Source organism: Muscardinus avellanarius, assembly GCF_963383645.1.
Source record: "Muscardinus avellanarius genome assembly, chromosome: 11".
Classification (NCBI taxonomy): Eukaryota; Metazoa; Chordata; class Mammalia; order Rodentia; family Gliridae; genus Muscardinus; species Muscardinus avellanarius.
Genome location: NC_137797.1, coordinates 72,085,579 through 72,098,061, shown reverse-complemented (window position 1 = coordinate 72,098,061; position 12,483 = coordinate 72,085,579). Strand labels below are relative to the sequence as shown.

The 12,483-nt window shown below is 55.6% G+C and overlaps 1 protein-coding gene across 1 annotated transcript; it reads right to left on the bottom strand.

Moving 5' to 3' along the window:
- Positions 1 to 5,987: 5,987 nt before the first annotated feature.
- DDN (dendrin) lies at positions 5,988 to 8,514 on the bottom strand (the record flags this gene model as incomplete). The annotated part of the gene is made up of 2 exons (XM_080705722.1): positions 5,988 to 7,893; positions 8,306 to 8,514. The coding sequence occupies 2 exons, from the start codon at positions 8,512 to 8,514 to the stop codon at positions 5,988 to 5,990; spliced, it is 2,115 nt and encodes a 704-aa protein (XP_080561848.1).
- Between the last annotated feature and the right edge of the window lie 3,969 nt (positions 8,515 to 12,483).

The window sequence follows — 12,483 nt, the reverse complement described above, 5'->3', positions numbered from 1 at the left end:
TCACTGAGTTGCAAGGGTCTTGCTAAATAGCTGAGGCCATCCAGGAACTGTGATCCTCTGGTCTCCACCTCCCAAATGCTGGGATTACAAACATGCACTACCACAGCTGGCTCTATAGTCTTACATCATTTTTTTGGGGGGGGCTTGGGGATGGAACCCAGGGGCATTTGACCTCTGAGCTACACACCCTGCCCTACTTTTTATTCTTTATCTTGAAACCGGGTCTCACTGAGTTGCAAAGGGCCTCACTAAGTACCTGAGGCTGTCCACGAACCACGATCCTCCAGTCTCAGCCTCCCGAATGCTGGGATTACAAGCATGCGCCACCACACCCCGCTAGTCTTACGTCTTAATGGGTACTTTTTATTTTATTGTTTGTCTTGAAACAAAGTCTCTCTAGGTTGTTTAGAGTCTCACTAAATTGCTGAGGATTACCTCAAACCTGCAATCCTCCTATCTCAGTCTCCCAAGTACTGGGATTATAGGCGTGCACCACCATACCTGGCTCTGGCTTATTTTTATTTTGAGATGAGGTCTTGCTAAATGGCTAGGATTAGCTGCTAACCTTCCATCCTCTTGCCTCAGCCTTCTGAGTGGCTGGGATTATAGGCAGGTGCCGATGCACCCAGCTGCATACACGTTTGCTGGACAAGTGAACAAATGAAATATTGAGTGAACGTCGACACCATTTCTCATAGACACACTGCACACTTCCCGAGTCCTGGGGTTCGGCTGTCATCTCTCCTGCCCCCCTTTCTTTCTCTCTCTCTCACACGCACACGCACACGCACTCCAGACCCTGATGCTCAGAGTTATGGCCTGGTTCTCGGTGTCCTTTACCCATTTGTAGCTGATCTTGAGTTTCAGGACTCTCCTGAGTCTGAAAGAGGGAGAAGGCTCTTGGCTCCTCTAAAGCCCCATTGGGAGAGTCACAAGGTCCTGCAGTAACCTAAGGTCTGCTGTCCTGAACTGACCATGTCCTCCCACATCTGCTGCCCCCACTCCTGAACCGTGAGGCTGTCCCAAGGTAGGGGGTGGTTGTGGGCTCGCGAGGCTGGCCGGCTGGCAGACACAGCCAGATTTAGAAGTCATTTTCGCAGCAGGGAGCCTCCAGCTTCCCACCCACAGGGTCCTGCAGGGCGGGCCTGAGATACGGCTTACCAGTTGCTGGCCCCAGAACTGCAATTGCTCCTCCTCTTTCTTCTCTCTTCCTTTCTCCCCAGAACTTTGGCAGCTGGTGCTGACTTTACCCATTGGCAAAAATGGAGAAAGTTCGTGAAGAAGGGACCTGTTGCTCTGACACCCTAACCACCGGGAGCACTCACCTAAACCTGGGAGACTGGGATAGGAGCCCTGCATCCACTGAGCTCTTCTGCAAACCCACTGGCCCGTGCCAGGGCTCCTCTGGATGTGACTGCTGCTGCTCTTTTTCCTCTTCTACTTCCCTGTTCTCCCTCCTCTTGTTCCCATGCTCCATCACTAATGAAATAGCCCTGCAGAGAAATAATCAGGGTTAATACCTAGACATCACGGTGTACCAGGCATTCTTATAAGTACTTTGCACATTGAATCATTTAATGTTTTCAATAACCTTATGAGAATAGAACTTTTATGATACCTTTTTTTTTTTTTTGTATTGGGACTTAACCCAGAGGCATTCTATCTCCAAGCTATGCTCCCAGTCCTGTTTATTTTTATTTCATTTTTAAAAAGGGTCTCAGTGAGTTTCTGAGGGTCTTGCTAAGTTGCTGAGACTGATCTTGAACCTGGGATCCTCCTGTCTCAGCCTCCCAAGTACTGGGATTCCAGGAGTGTACCACCACACTCGACTAGGAGAAAAGTACTTTTTCTAGTCCTTTTTTGGTTTTTGTAACTGAGGACCCTGAGGCCCAGAGAAGGTGATTAACTTGCCTGCCTCTGGGCCCTGGGCTTCTTTAATTTCCTTCCTAGCCTGAAGCCCATCCTCTTCCCAAGCCCCAGGATCCAAAGTACCAGGCTCAGCCGGGCGTGGTGGCGCACGCTTGTAATCCCAGCACTTGGGAGGCTGAGACAGGAGGATCACGCAAGTTCGAAGCCAGCCTCAACTACTTAGTGAGGCTCTCAGCAGCTTAGTGAGACCCTGTGGTAGAAAGCCCCTGGTTTCATTCCCAGTACCACACACACACACACACACACACACACACACACACACACACACACACGTGCCAGGCTCACAGGGTCAGCCTCAGTTCTCACTCCTTCCTGGTCTAACAGTCCCCTTGACTATCCTCTCAATAGGAGACACACTAGACCATTGAATAGTATTCTAAATACCCTGCTCCTGCACCCACACTTCTAGTTTTCTAGTTTGTTCCCTCCATTTTTTTTCCTGTACTGAGGATGGAATACTGAGGGGCATTCTACCTCCAAGCTACACCCTTGCCCTATAGTTTTATTCTTTATTTTTACTTTTATTTTTTATTTTTTTGCGGGTCTGGGGATGGAACCCAGGGGCATTTGACCTCTGAGCTACACCCCCTGCCCTATTTTTTATTCTTTATTTTGAAACCGGGTCTCACTGAGTTGCAGAGGGCCTCACTAAGTAGCTGAGGATGTCCGCGAACCGCGATCCTCTGGTCTCAGCCTCCCGAATGCTGGGAATACAAGCGTGCGCCACCACGCCCGGCTCTTATTCTTTATTTTGAAACAGGGTTTCACTGAGTTGCAAAGGGCCTCACTACATAGCTGAGGCTGTCCTTGAATGGAGATCCTCCTGTTTCAGCCTCCCACATGCTGGGATTACAAGTGTGCGCCACCATGCCCCCGCTTCTGTCTCTTGTTTTGTATTTTCAGATGAGATCTCCCTACGTTGCCCTAGGCTCAGGGAATCCTCCTGCCGTACCTTCTGGAATAGCTAGTACTACAGGCCATACACTTACAGGCAGGCACCATCAACGCGTTTGTTCTCTCTACTTAAAATGCTCTTTTTGCTGGGCGTGGTGGCGCACGCTTGTAATCCCCGCGCTTGGGAGGCTGAGACAGGAGGATCGCACAGGTTCGAAGCCAGTCTCAGCTACTTAGTGAGACCTTGTTTCCAAATAAAATATAAAATAGGGCAGGGCGTGGTGACGCAGGCTTGTAATCCCCGGGCTTGGGAGGCAGAGACAGGAGGATCGCGCTGGTTAGAAGCCAGCCTTGCTGGCTTAAGAGACCCTGATTCCAAAAAATATATATATACATATAATAGGTCTGGGAGTGTAGCCCGGAGGTAGAAGGGTTTCCAGGAACCCCAGTATCACCAAAAAATATCTCTATATCTATATCTATAGATATAGATAAAATAGGTCTGGGAGTATAGCTCAGAGATAGAAAGCCTCTGTGTTCCACCCCCAGTACCACAATAAATAAATAAATAAATAAATAAATAAATAAATAAATAAACAAACACATAAATAAATACATAAATAAAATGCTCTTTTCTCCAAATTGTCTCTCAGATGCCACCTCTTCCACAGAACCTTCTGGGATCTTATGAAATACAACTTCCCTTAGCCAGGCGTGGTGGTGCATGCCTGTCATCCCAGTACTTGGGAGGCTGAGACAGAGGGATCACAGGATCAAGACCAGCCTCTGGAAGTAGTGAGACTGTCATCAACCTAGTGAGACCCTGTTTCAAATCAAAATACAAAGTAGGGCTGGGGTTGTAGCTTGAAGGAAGAATGTCCTTGAGTTCAATTTCCAGTACCAAAAAAAAAAAAAAAGAGTAAAATGACAACTCCCCTTGTTTGACTCCGTCCAGTACTTAACACACACACTGCTCAGCACTACGGTTTGTGCCTGTTCGCCCCACTGTCACGCAAGGCCTTGCGTCTCTATCCTGAAGCCCAGCACGACGACTCGCAGAGCAGGTGGTAGAAAGGGCAGGAACCTCTGAGCCCCACTCAAGGTGACTCGGCTCCCCCCATCCCCCCAGGACTCCTTGGGATCGGTGGGCGCTGGGGTGGACGTTCCTGGGAAGCCAGGACTGGAGTTCTCCCCTCGGGTTCGGGACCCTAAGGAGGAGACCCCCATCCTGGGAACCACGGCCAGCCTCCCGGCAGTCCTGCCCCCTCCGCGTCCCGCCCAGAGTCTTCGCGTTAGGGTAAGGAGTGACGTCGACATAATTGGAGACTAAAACAGTAAGTGGTTTGAGAGCCAGGCTAGGACCTGAGCGCTGAGCGGGAGCCGGGGTTGGCCAGACTCGGTGGGAGTGGGCACAGAGGCGGGGCTGGGGCCCGGCGACTGAGTCTGGGCGAAGCCCCCGCGCCTGTCCAGCCGGCGGCTAAATTTACCCGGGCTGACTCAGCCCTTGCCCGGAATGGGGGGCGGGGGGAAGCGCCGGCAGGGTGGGGCGGGGGGCGAGGGAGAGTCCCGGCCTGGGGAGACAGGTGGGCCAGGAGTTCCCACCGAAGAAAGGAGTCCTCCGGCCCCCCCACATGCAGAGCCCTGGGGGAGGGACACTCCGGGGAAAGGGTCAGCGAAAGAAAGACGCCAGAGCTGGACAAAGGGAAGCTTAGATTTATTGAGCGCCTACTGTGTGCCACGCACTGTGCAGGGCGCTTTATATACATTACCGCATTAAGTCCTCACAACAACCCTGCGAGGTAGGTGTTTATAAACCCCCATTTGACAGATGAGGAAACTGAGGCTCAGGGAGGTGATGTAATTTGGCCAAGCTCACAAGGCTGGTAAGTGGCAGAGACGGGAGGTGTCCAGGATCGGTGAGGGGGAAAAAAATAAATTTTTTTTTTCCAGTGTTTGAATCCCAGGCTGGTTAGAGTGGATGAATACAAGCAGGGATTCGGCGCGCTCCAAAAGTATGGGAGGCCGGAGGCCTGCTCCCGGCCTCGCTCGGCTGGAGGCCGCAAGGCGACAGCGCGTCGTAGCTAGGGATCTGATGAACCCGCAAAGCCGAGCTGGGGTGGCGTGGGGGACTCAAGAACTAGCAACCGAGGAAATCCGCGACCTGCGCGCGCCCCATGGTGGCTACAGCGAGTATCACACCCACACCTACACCCTAAGCCTGGCGGGTTTCTGGAAGAGGCAGAGATGTAGATTCTAGGGTTTTGTTGGGTGGGCCATACCACCTGGCTGAGAAACCTTAGCAATGCGTCAGAGCATCACTAGGGGCCATGGGGGTGGAGGCAAAGGGAAAGGCCTAAAGAGGTCCCAAGCTGATTCATTGGCTGCCTTCCCTCCCCAGCTCGGACCACCACAGGCCAGGAACATACCAGAGTCTATCCTGCCCTGCCTTGGGGAGCCCTCACCTTAACCTGGTGTAGACTGGGATAGGGGTCCCTGTCCACCCAGCTCTTCTTCAAACCCTAAACCATCTCCCGAGTTGAGGGTGAATACAGGCGAGGAGGCTGCTGGGAACACTCAGGTCCGGTCCGCCCATTCCCAAAGCTCTTTCCTGGCTTGTTGAGGTGGAAATGAGATACAGACCTTCCCAAAGACCTCGCAATTGCAGAGATGGAAGGAGGGCACATAGAACTCCCTCGTTTTTCGTACCAGGGACCCGGGATGCCTAAAGTAGCTGGCAAGCAGATGGCAGAGTTGGTCCTGAAACCCAAGAGCTGCGACTAGGAGGTGAGCCCTCTTCCAGCCAGATTTGCTGGTTGCTTCTGAGCCCATTTTTTCTCTGCCAAGAACCCCTCCGTTGCCTGGCCACCCTGTCTGTAGGGCTAAAGCCTCTGCATAGCTTCTCACCCTGCCCAGCCCCTGTCCTCCTGCCCCATCCCTGCCCGACTGGCTGACCCTGGCTAGGCCCTGTGAATCCACCTCTGCTGAAGATGGCGTCACATCTGTTCACCCTCACCTCTCTGGAAGCAACCATAAATGGCACATGCTCCCTTTCCTCTCATCTATACTTCAAGTATGGGAATGGGTACGGGGAGAGAACGGAGGAAAAAAGCGAAGAGGGGGAGGCCGGTGGGCCCAAGGATGGACACAGATACAAGAAGGGCCCCTCACTGCCTCTCCCTGCTTCCCTGCGGGGTCCCCTTGGGGTCCTTCGCCCCGAAGAGGGTCTGCTCCGTTTGGTTGACGGCATCTAGAATCTCTCGGATATTGTTGCTCCTTTCCGCTGTCTTCCCGCCATCCTGTGGCCGGCTGTGCCCAGCCACCCGCAGGGTCCTCTCACTCCGCCAGGAGGCGCCCGCGGCCTCGGTGTCGCTTCCATCCGAGGAGCCGCTCTGGACGCCGAGCTCCTCAGCCTCGTCCGAGTCCGAGTCCGGGGCGGTGTGGCGGCGGATGCGCGACACGGCCTCCCGCAGGGCCCCCGCGTAGGGCCCGGGGGCCCGCGCCCAGCCCCCGCCCGCGCGCCGCGGGGCGGCGGCCACTTCTGGCCCCGGGGCGCGGCCCGCGGCCCGGCGCTCGGGGCTCCCGGGCGGCGTGGGGGCGTCCCGCGGGCTCGCTTCGCCCGGGGGCCCCGGCGGGCCGGGGGCGCGCTCCTCCAGCAAGGAGTCCCCGGGGCGCCGGCCCTCGGCTTCGCATCCGCGGCCCCCGCCCAGCGGGTGTAAACGGCGACCGCTCAGCGGCGGCGTGCGGCAGGCCGAGGGAGCCGGCGCGGACGCCTCGCCCTCCTCCCGGCCGGGCGGGGCTTGCCGCGGGGCATCCCCCACGTCGCGCCGCTCCCCAGAGGGCATCAGCTGCACCTGCTGGGCTGGAGGGGTCGGCACGTACTGGGACCGGATCACAACGCACGTGGCGTCAATGACAAAGACACCCTCTCCACGAGCGGCGCCCCGAGAACTGCGGGGCAGGGTGTGGGCGCGGCGGGTCGCCTTCCACCCCTCCGGGGCCTCGGGTCCGGTGCCCTCTCTACAGCCCAGGGCCTCTCTCCATCCCGTGCCTCCTGGAGCCCAGGGTCTGGGGAGGGTCTGGCTCTGCCGGGGCAGCTGCTGCTTAGGGGAGGGAATCCAACATTTGGGCAGCCGGACGTGCTCTCTCCCTTCTTTCTCTTCCCTTGAGCTCCTGAAGTGGTGCCTGGACCTGGGAGCCGGCCGCGGGGGGCCGGGCGTGGCAGGCACAGACCCGGCAGGAGCGGGCTCCGTGCCTGGGCTACCAGTGGTAGCTCTGGCTTGGGAAAGGCCGTCGCCACCGCCGTTCAGGCCAGCGGCAGCTAGGCCCAAGCTTTTATCCGAGGCCCCCTTGCCGGCCTCGGGCCTGGCCCTGGCCGCTCCACAGCCCGGAGATCCCCCTAAGAGACCCCGCCCCTGCCGGAGACCCCACGCCCCGAGGACGTCCCGGTAGATCCGAGGATCCAGCCTCTTCTTTGCGCGCCCTCCCTCTGTCCTGGCCGGGGTCGGAGCCGAGGCTGATGAGGCGGGCGCCTGGGGGAGCTCGGGGCCTCGCTTAGTCCCCAAGGTCCGGTGGGGGCCTTCGTAAGAAGGTGGAGCCACGTAGGGCGGCGGCCGGTCCCAGCGGCGTCGCGGGGCCATTCCTGCAGTGCCTCTCAGCAGCAGGTGAGCCTCGTAGCTGGGGGGCCCTGGCCTCTGGCCTCCCCAGGGCCCCACCCACACCGCCCCGGGGTCGCTGTGCGGTTGCGTGGATGGACGCGGCGCTCGCCCCACCTGCCCGAGTCGCCCCGGCCGAGAGAGAACGGGGAGCCCTGACGGCTGGGCCACTCGAGGGGCGTTCCGGGGCTCCGGGTGGGGCTGACCCACGGGGCACCGTCGGGCCCCACCAGCCTTGCGCCTTTTTCGCTCGGTCTCCTTGGCCTCCCGCTCCTGCGACGCCGCTTTCCTTTTCTCTTGCTCCCGGGCTCGGACCTCGGCCGGGGGCCCTGCCCGCCAGTTGGTGGCCTCCTGCAGGACCCTGGAGGCCCAGGGGCGGCGGGGCGGAGGCTCAGGGGATCCCGGGCGCGGCCTACACCTGGGACAATGAGCAGGAACCCAGGTGAGCAGTTTGTGGGGGAAGGGAGCTGAGGTCCGGGGAGCTGGGAGCATTGGAGACCACTTGGGGCAGCCACAAGGAGGGGTAAGTGTGAATGTGTGCGCGTGTGCACGTCCGTGTATGCGAGGGCTGAAGTCGAAGTGGGACTCCACGTCATCTTTCCATGCATACTTTAACAGCGCCTGCCCCATCTCACCTCTTGCCCTTTCTCACGCCCACTCCTGTCCCCCCCAAACAACGTTGAATGAATCAGGCTCCAGCCCTCGAGGGATGGGGGAGGGAGGCGCGCGAAAGAGACGGGGGACCAGCGGTGCTCGCTGGTGCCTGCGGGGAGGTCTGGACCCCACTCCTCGTCCCACCTCTTGCTTCCCCTCACCCCTCTTTAACTCACGTGCGGCTCTGGGGCCCGCGAGCCCAGGGGCTGGTCTGGAAGTCCATGGACTGTCGAGAAGGCGCGCGGCGACTATAATGACAGGAAATAGTCTTCACTTCGATCACCAGCAGCTTGGACTTCTGCACCCAGAGGCAGCTGCCAGACTCCTCATCCTGGAGCTCCCGGGGGCTGTCGGGCCCCTCGGAGAACAGCGGGCCATCCAGCATCCTGCCCCACCCCACCCTGGCCCCCCACCCTCCCACCCGCCCCGGGAGCCCCCTCCCAGCCCAGGGAGCCGGCGCCCACTGCAGAGCGCCGGGCCCAGGGGCTGGGAACTATATATACCCAGGCACACGTGTGTGCCTGTCTGTGTGTGTGCGCGCGCGCATGTGACACGGCGCGGCCGGCTCCGCGCCGCTACCTCCCCCATGTACACGGCCGCCCCCTGGGGCCCGGGATTGGACGCCCCTTCCCACTGCTCTTGTCCCCCAAGCCTGATGGGAGTGGGCGGGGGAGGAACTTCAGATTTTTGTCAAGCTGACAGTGCCCCCCCATTTCTTCAACCTTCCTGCCCGTGTAACCCTTTACTTTCCTGCTTGTCTGGTTCTTTCCCTCACTTCCTGCTTTGGACTTGTTTCCCGGTGGGGAGTGGCTGAGAACAGAACTCAAGGTCCCTGCCGCCATTCTGCTGGTTTCCATAGGGCTGGGGTGCAGGAGGGGCTGGGCCGCGGCTGGGGGGGCTATTTTTAGCGGCAGTGGCATTCGGGTGCAGAGATGAGATGAGTAACCAGCTCCCAAGCAGTGGTGAGAGGAGGCGGTGGCTTTCAGGAAGCTTTTATGAGACTCTAGGGGAGAGCTGCTCCCCTAACTCAAAGAGGGTGACCCCTTACACACTTATCTCACCTTTCATCGCCCAGGCTCAGGGCTGCTGGTAAGGCTGGCTGTGGAATCTTGTCTTGGCCACCTAAGCTGCTCCACCGACCCTCATTTTAGGTATTTGTCCTTGGGTACCCATGGAGCCCCCACCACTCCTAGCAGCAGGCTCTTTCCTCAGTCGGGAAGCCAGGATCTGGGGGTTACACTGTTCTGTACCCACACAGCTCTGCCTAGCCTTCCGGAGAATGGAAGAGAGTGCTTATGCACTTGCACTCTTGCTGAGGAGGATGGGGGGGGGGTCCCTTTGCAAAACAAATCCCTCTAGCAACTGCAATGATAAAAGTGGCCTGTAGTTCCAGTGCAGGGCTCCCCTTCACTGCTACCAGATGTAGAGATCACTCAGCCCCTGTCTGAAGTGGGGCTCACCTTTTGGGCTCATTCTGTTCTAGGAGACTGTTGCTTACATCCACATGATCCCTCCCCCTAAGCCTTTACCAGGTGTCCCCTGATTCACCATGGTAATGTTAGTGGCAGCACAGCCCACGCCAACCCTTCCATGCAAAGACTTAGCAACCATGCCTGGCAACCATGGCAGCAGCTCTAGTGGAAGGGAGGGGTGCAGGGAGGGGAAGAGTGTGTGTGTCAATGGTTCCTCAGGAATAGGGGACAATTTGCCTCTCCTGAGAGGAATGGGTAAGAGCAGAAGCCTGTGAGGGGCCCACATTTTATCCTAGTCCTTCCTTCAGCTCTGTCCTCTAACTGGTTAGCTTTTAGAGGGAAATAGAAGCAAGAGATCTCAATTTTCCACAAAAGCCCATGGAGCCCTTTGGGTACATATCTCTCCTTTTAAGAAGATGGGGGCCAGAGTGGCTGTTGTGGGATGGAGATGGGACTTACTGAGAAGCAGCACAAAACCTAGGCGTGTGTGTGTGTGTGTGTGTGTGTGTGTGTGTGTGTGTGTGTGTGTGTTACCGCAGATTGAATCCAGGGGCATTCCACCTCTGAGTTACAACCCCAGTCCTATTTTATTTGGAAACAGAGTCTCAGTTGATGGGAGCCTCACTGAATTTCCGAGGCTGTGCGCAAACCTGTAATCTGATCACAGGCCTGCACCCCCATGCCCAGCAAACCCAAGCCTTCTGTTCCCTAAGAAGGACCTGTAGAGAGAATCCAAATATCCTCTAACCAGTCCACCCTCCCCCTTGATTCCATGCACCTACCAGCTGTGCTGATGGCTCTCCTCAAAGGTGCTTCCTTCTACCCTGGATCCCTCAAATCTGAGCTTTTTAAAGCTCTTGCCTCCTCCCTAGACAAATCTTCCTTCATGAAGGAATGTGACATAAGGAAACATCTGTCCTTCCCACCATGGACCCACCCCCACACATACTCTTAATTCTAATAACTTGGAAGCCTCCCTCCCCCAGGCTTGGGAATGTGCTGAGAGAGCTGTGAAGAGGTGAGTGCAGAAGCAGGGAGAGCTGGGGCGCAGCACCGAGGGCTAAGCACTGGCAAGTGCTGCGATGGTTTCTCATCATGAAGCCTGGCTTGGAGAGGAAAGTCTTGGGGCTCATCAGAAGGCTTAGGTGCAGTGGGAGGACAGCCAAGGAATTGCTCTTGGTTTGAATGGGAAGTTGTATTCTACCTGCAAGGCAGTGGTGAAATAGCACCCAGAGCTTGGCTCACACCCCGCAGTCTAGTAGTCCTTGTGGTGTTTGGTGCTGACTACTGTTTCAGTCCACACCTTTTAAGCACAGGGGATGGGTCTCATGAGGAACCATAGTCTTGCTGTTTCTCTGTTCCCTACTCTCTAGTTTTTTTGTTTGTTTTTTCTCCGGGTATTGAGGATTGAACTCGGGGGGCATTCTACCTCTAAGTTACACCCCTAGCTCTATTTTTTTTTTTTCAGCATTCGGGATTCAACCCAGGGGCATTCTACCTCTGAACAAAACCTCCAGTCCTATTTTTTATTCTTTGTTTTTTTGGGGGGTTTTTTGGTGGTACTGGGTATGGAACCCAGGGGCTTTTCTACCACCAGGCTACACTCCCAGACCTATTTTATACTTTATCTGGAAACAGGGTCTCACTAAGTTGTAGAGGGGCCTCTCAAGTTGCTGAGACTGGCTGTGAATCTGCGATCCTCCTGTCTCACTATATTTATTTTTTTGAGAGTAGGGTTGGAACCCAGGGGCATTTGACCTCCAAGCCACATCCCCTGCCCTATTTTTATTCTTTATTTTGAAACAGGGTCTCACTAAGTTGTGAAGGGCCTCACTAAGTAGCTGAGGCTGTCTGCGAACCGCGATCTTCCGGTTTCAGCCTCCCGAATGCTGGATTACAAGCGTGCGCCACCACGCTCAGCTCTATTTTTTTTTTTTTATTCTTTATTTTGAAACAGGGTCTAAGTTGCAGATGGCTTAAGTATCTGAGGCTGGCCGCAAACCTGTGATCGTCTTGCCTCAGCCTCCCAAGTACTGAAATTACAAGCATGCACCACTATACCTGGCATTATTCTCTAAGTGTTTATTGTATATGTGTATGTGTAGCACATGTGGTACTGGGGATTGAATCTAGGAGCATTCTAAGCTACACCCAAATCCTTTTTATTTTAAAACAGGGTCTCACCAGGCATGGTGGTGTACACTTTTAATCCCAGTACTTGGGAGGCTGAGACAGGAGGATCATAGGTTCAAAGACAATCTTAGCAATTTAGCGAGACTCTCAGCAATCCAGTGAGACCCTGCTTTCAAATAAGAAATAAAAATCTTGGATGGGGGTGTAGCTCAGAAGTCCAGTGATTCTGGATCCAATCTCCAGTTCCAGAAAAAAGCAAAAAGCAGCAGCAACAACAACAACAACAACAACAACAACAACAACAACCCCGAAACAAAACAAAACAGGGTCTCAATAAGGTGTTGAGGCTGGCCTTAAACCCATGATCCCAGGTCTCAGCAAAACAAAACAAAACAAAAAATGCCGGGCATGGTGGTGCACACTTATCATCTCAGTACTTGGGAGGCTGAGATAGGATCAGGGTTCAGGGCCAGCCTCATCTAGTGAGGCCCTCCACAATTTAGTTGAGACCCTGTTTTAAAATAAAGAATGAGCCGGGTGTGGTGGCACATGCTTGTAATCTGAGCATTTTGGAGGCTGAGACAGGAGGATCAAGGTTGTTCAAGGAGAGCCTCAGCTATTACTTAGTGAGGCCCTTTGCAACTCAATGAGACCCTGTTTCAAAATAAAAGAATAAAAAATAAAGCTGAGGGTGTCTCTCAGACGTAGAATGCTCCTGGGTTCCATCCCAGTACCACAATAAATAAATA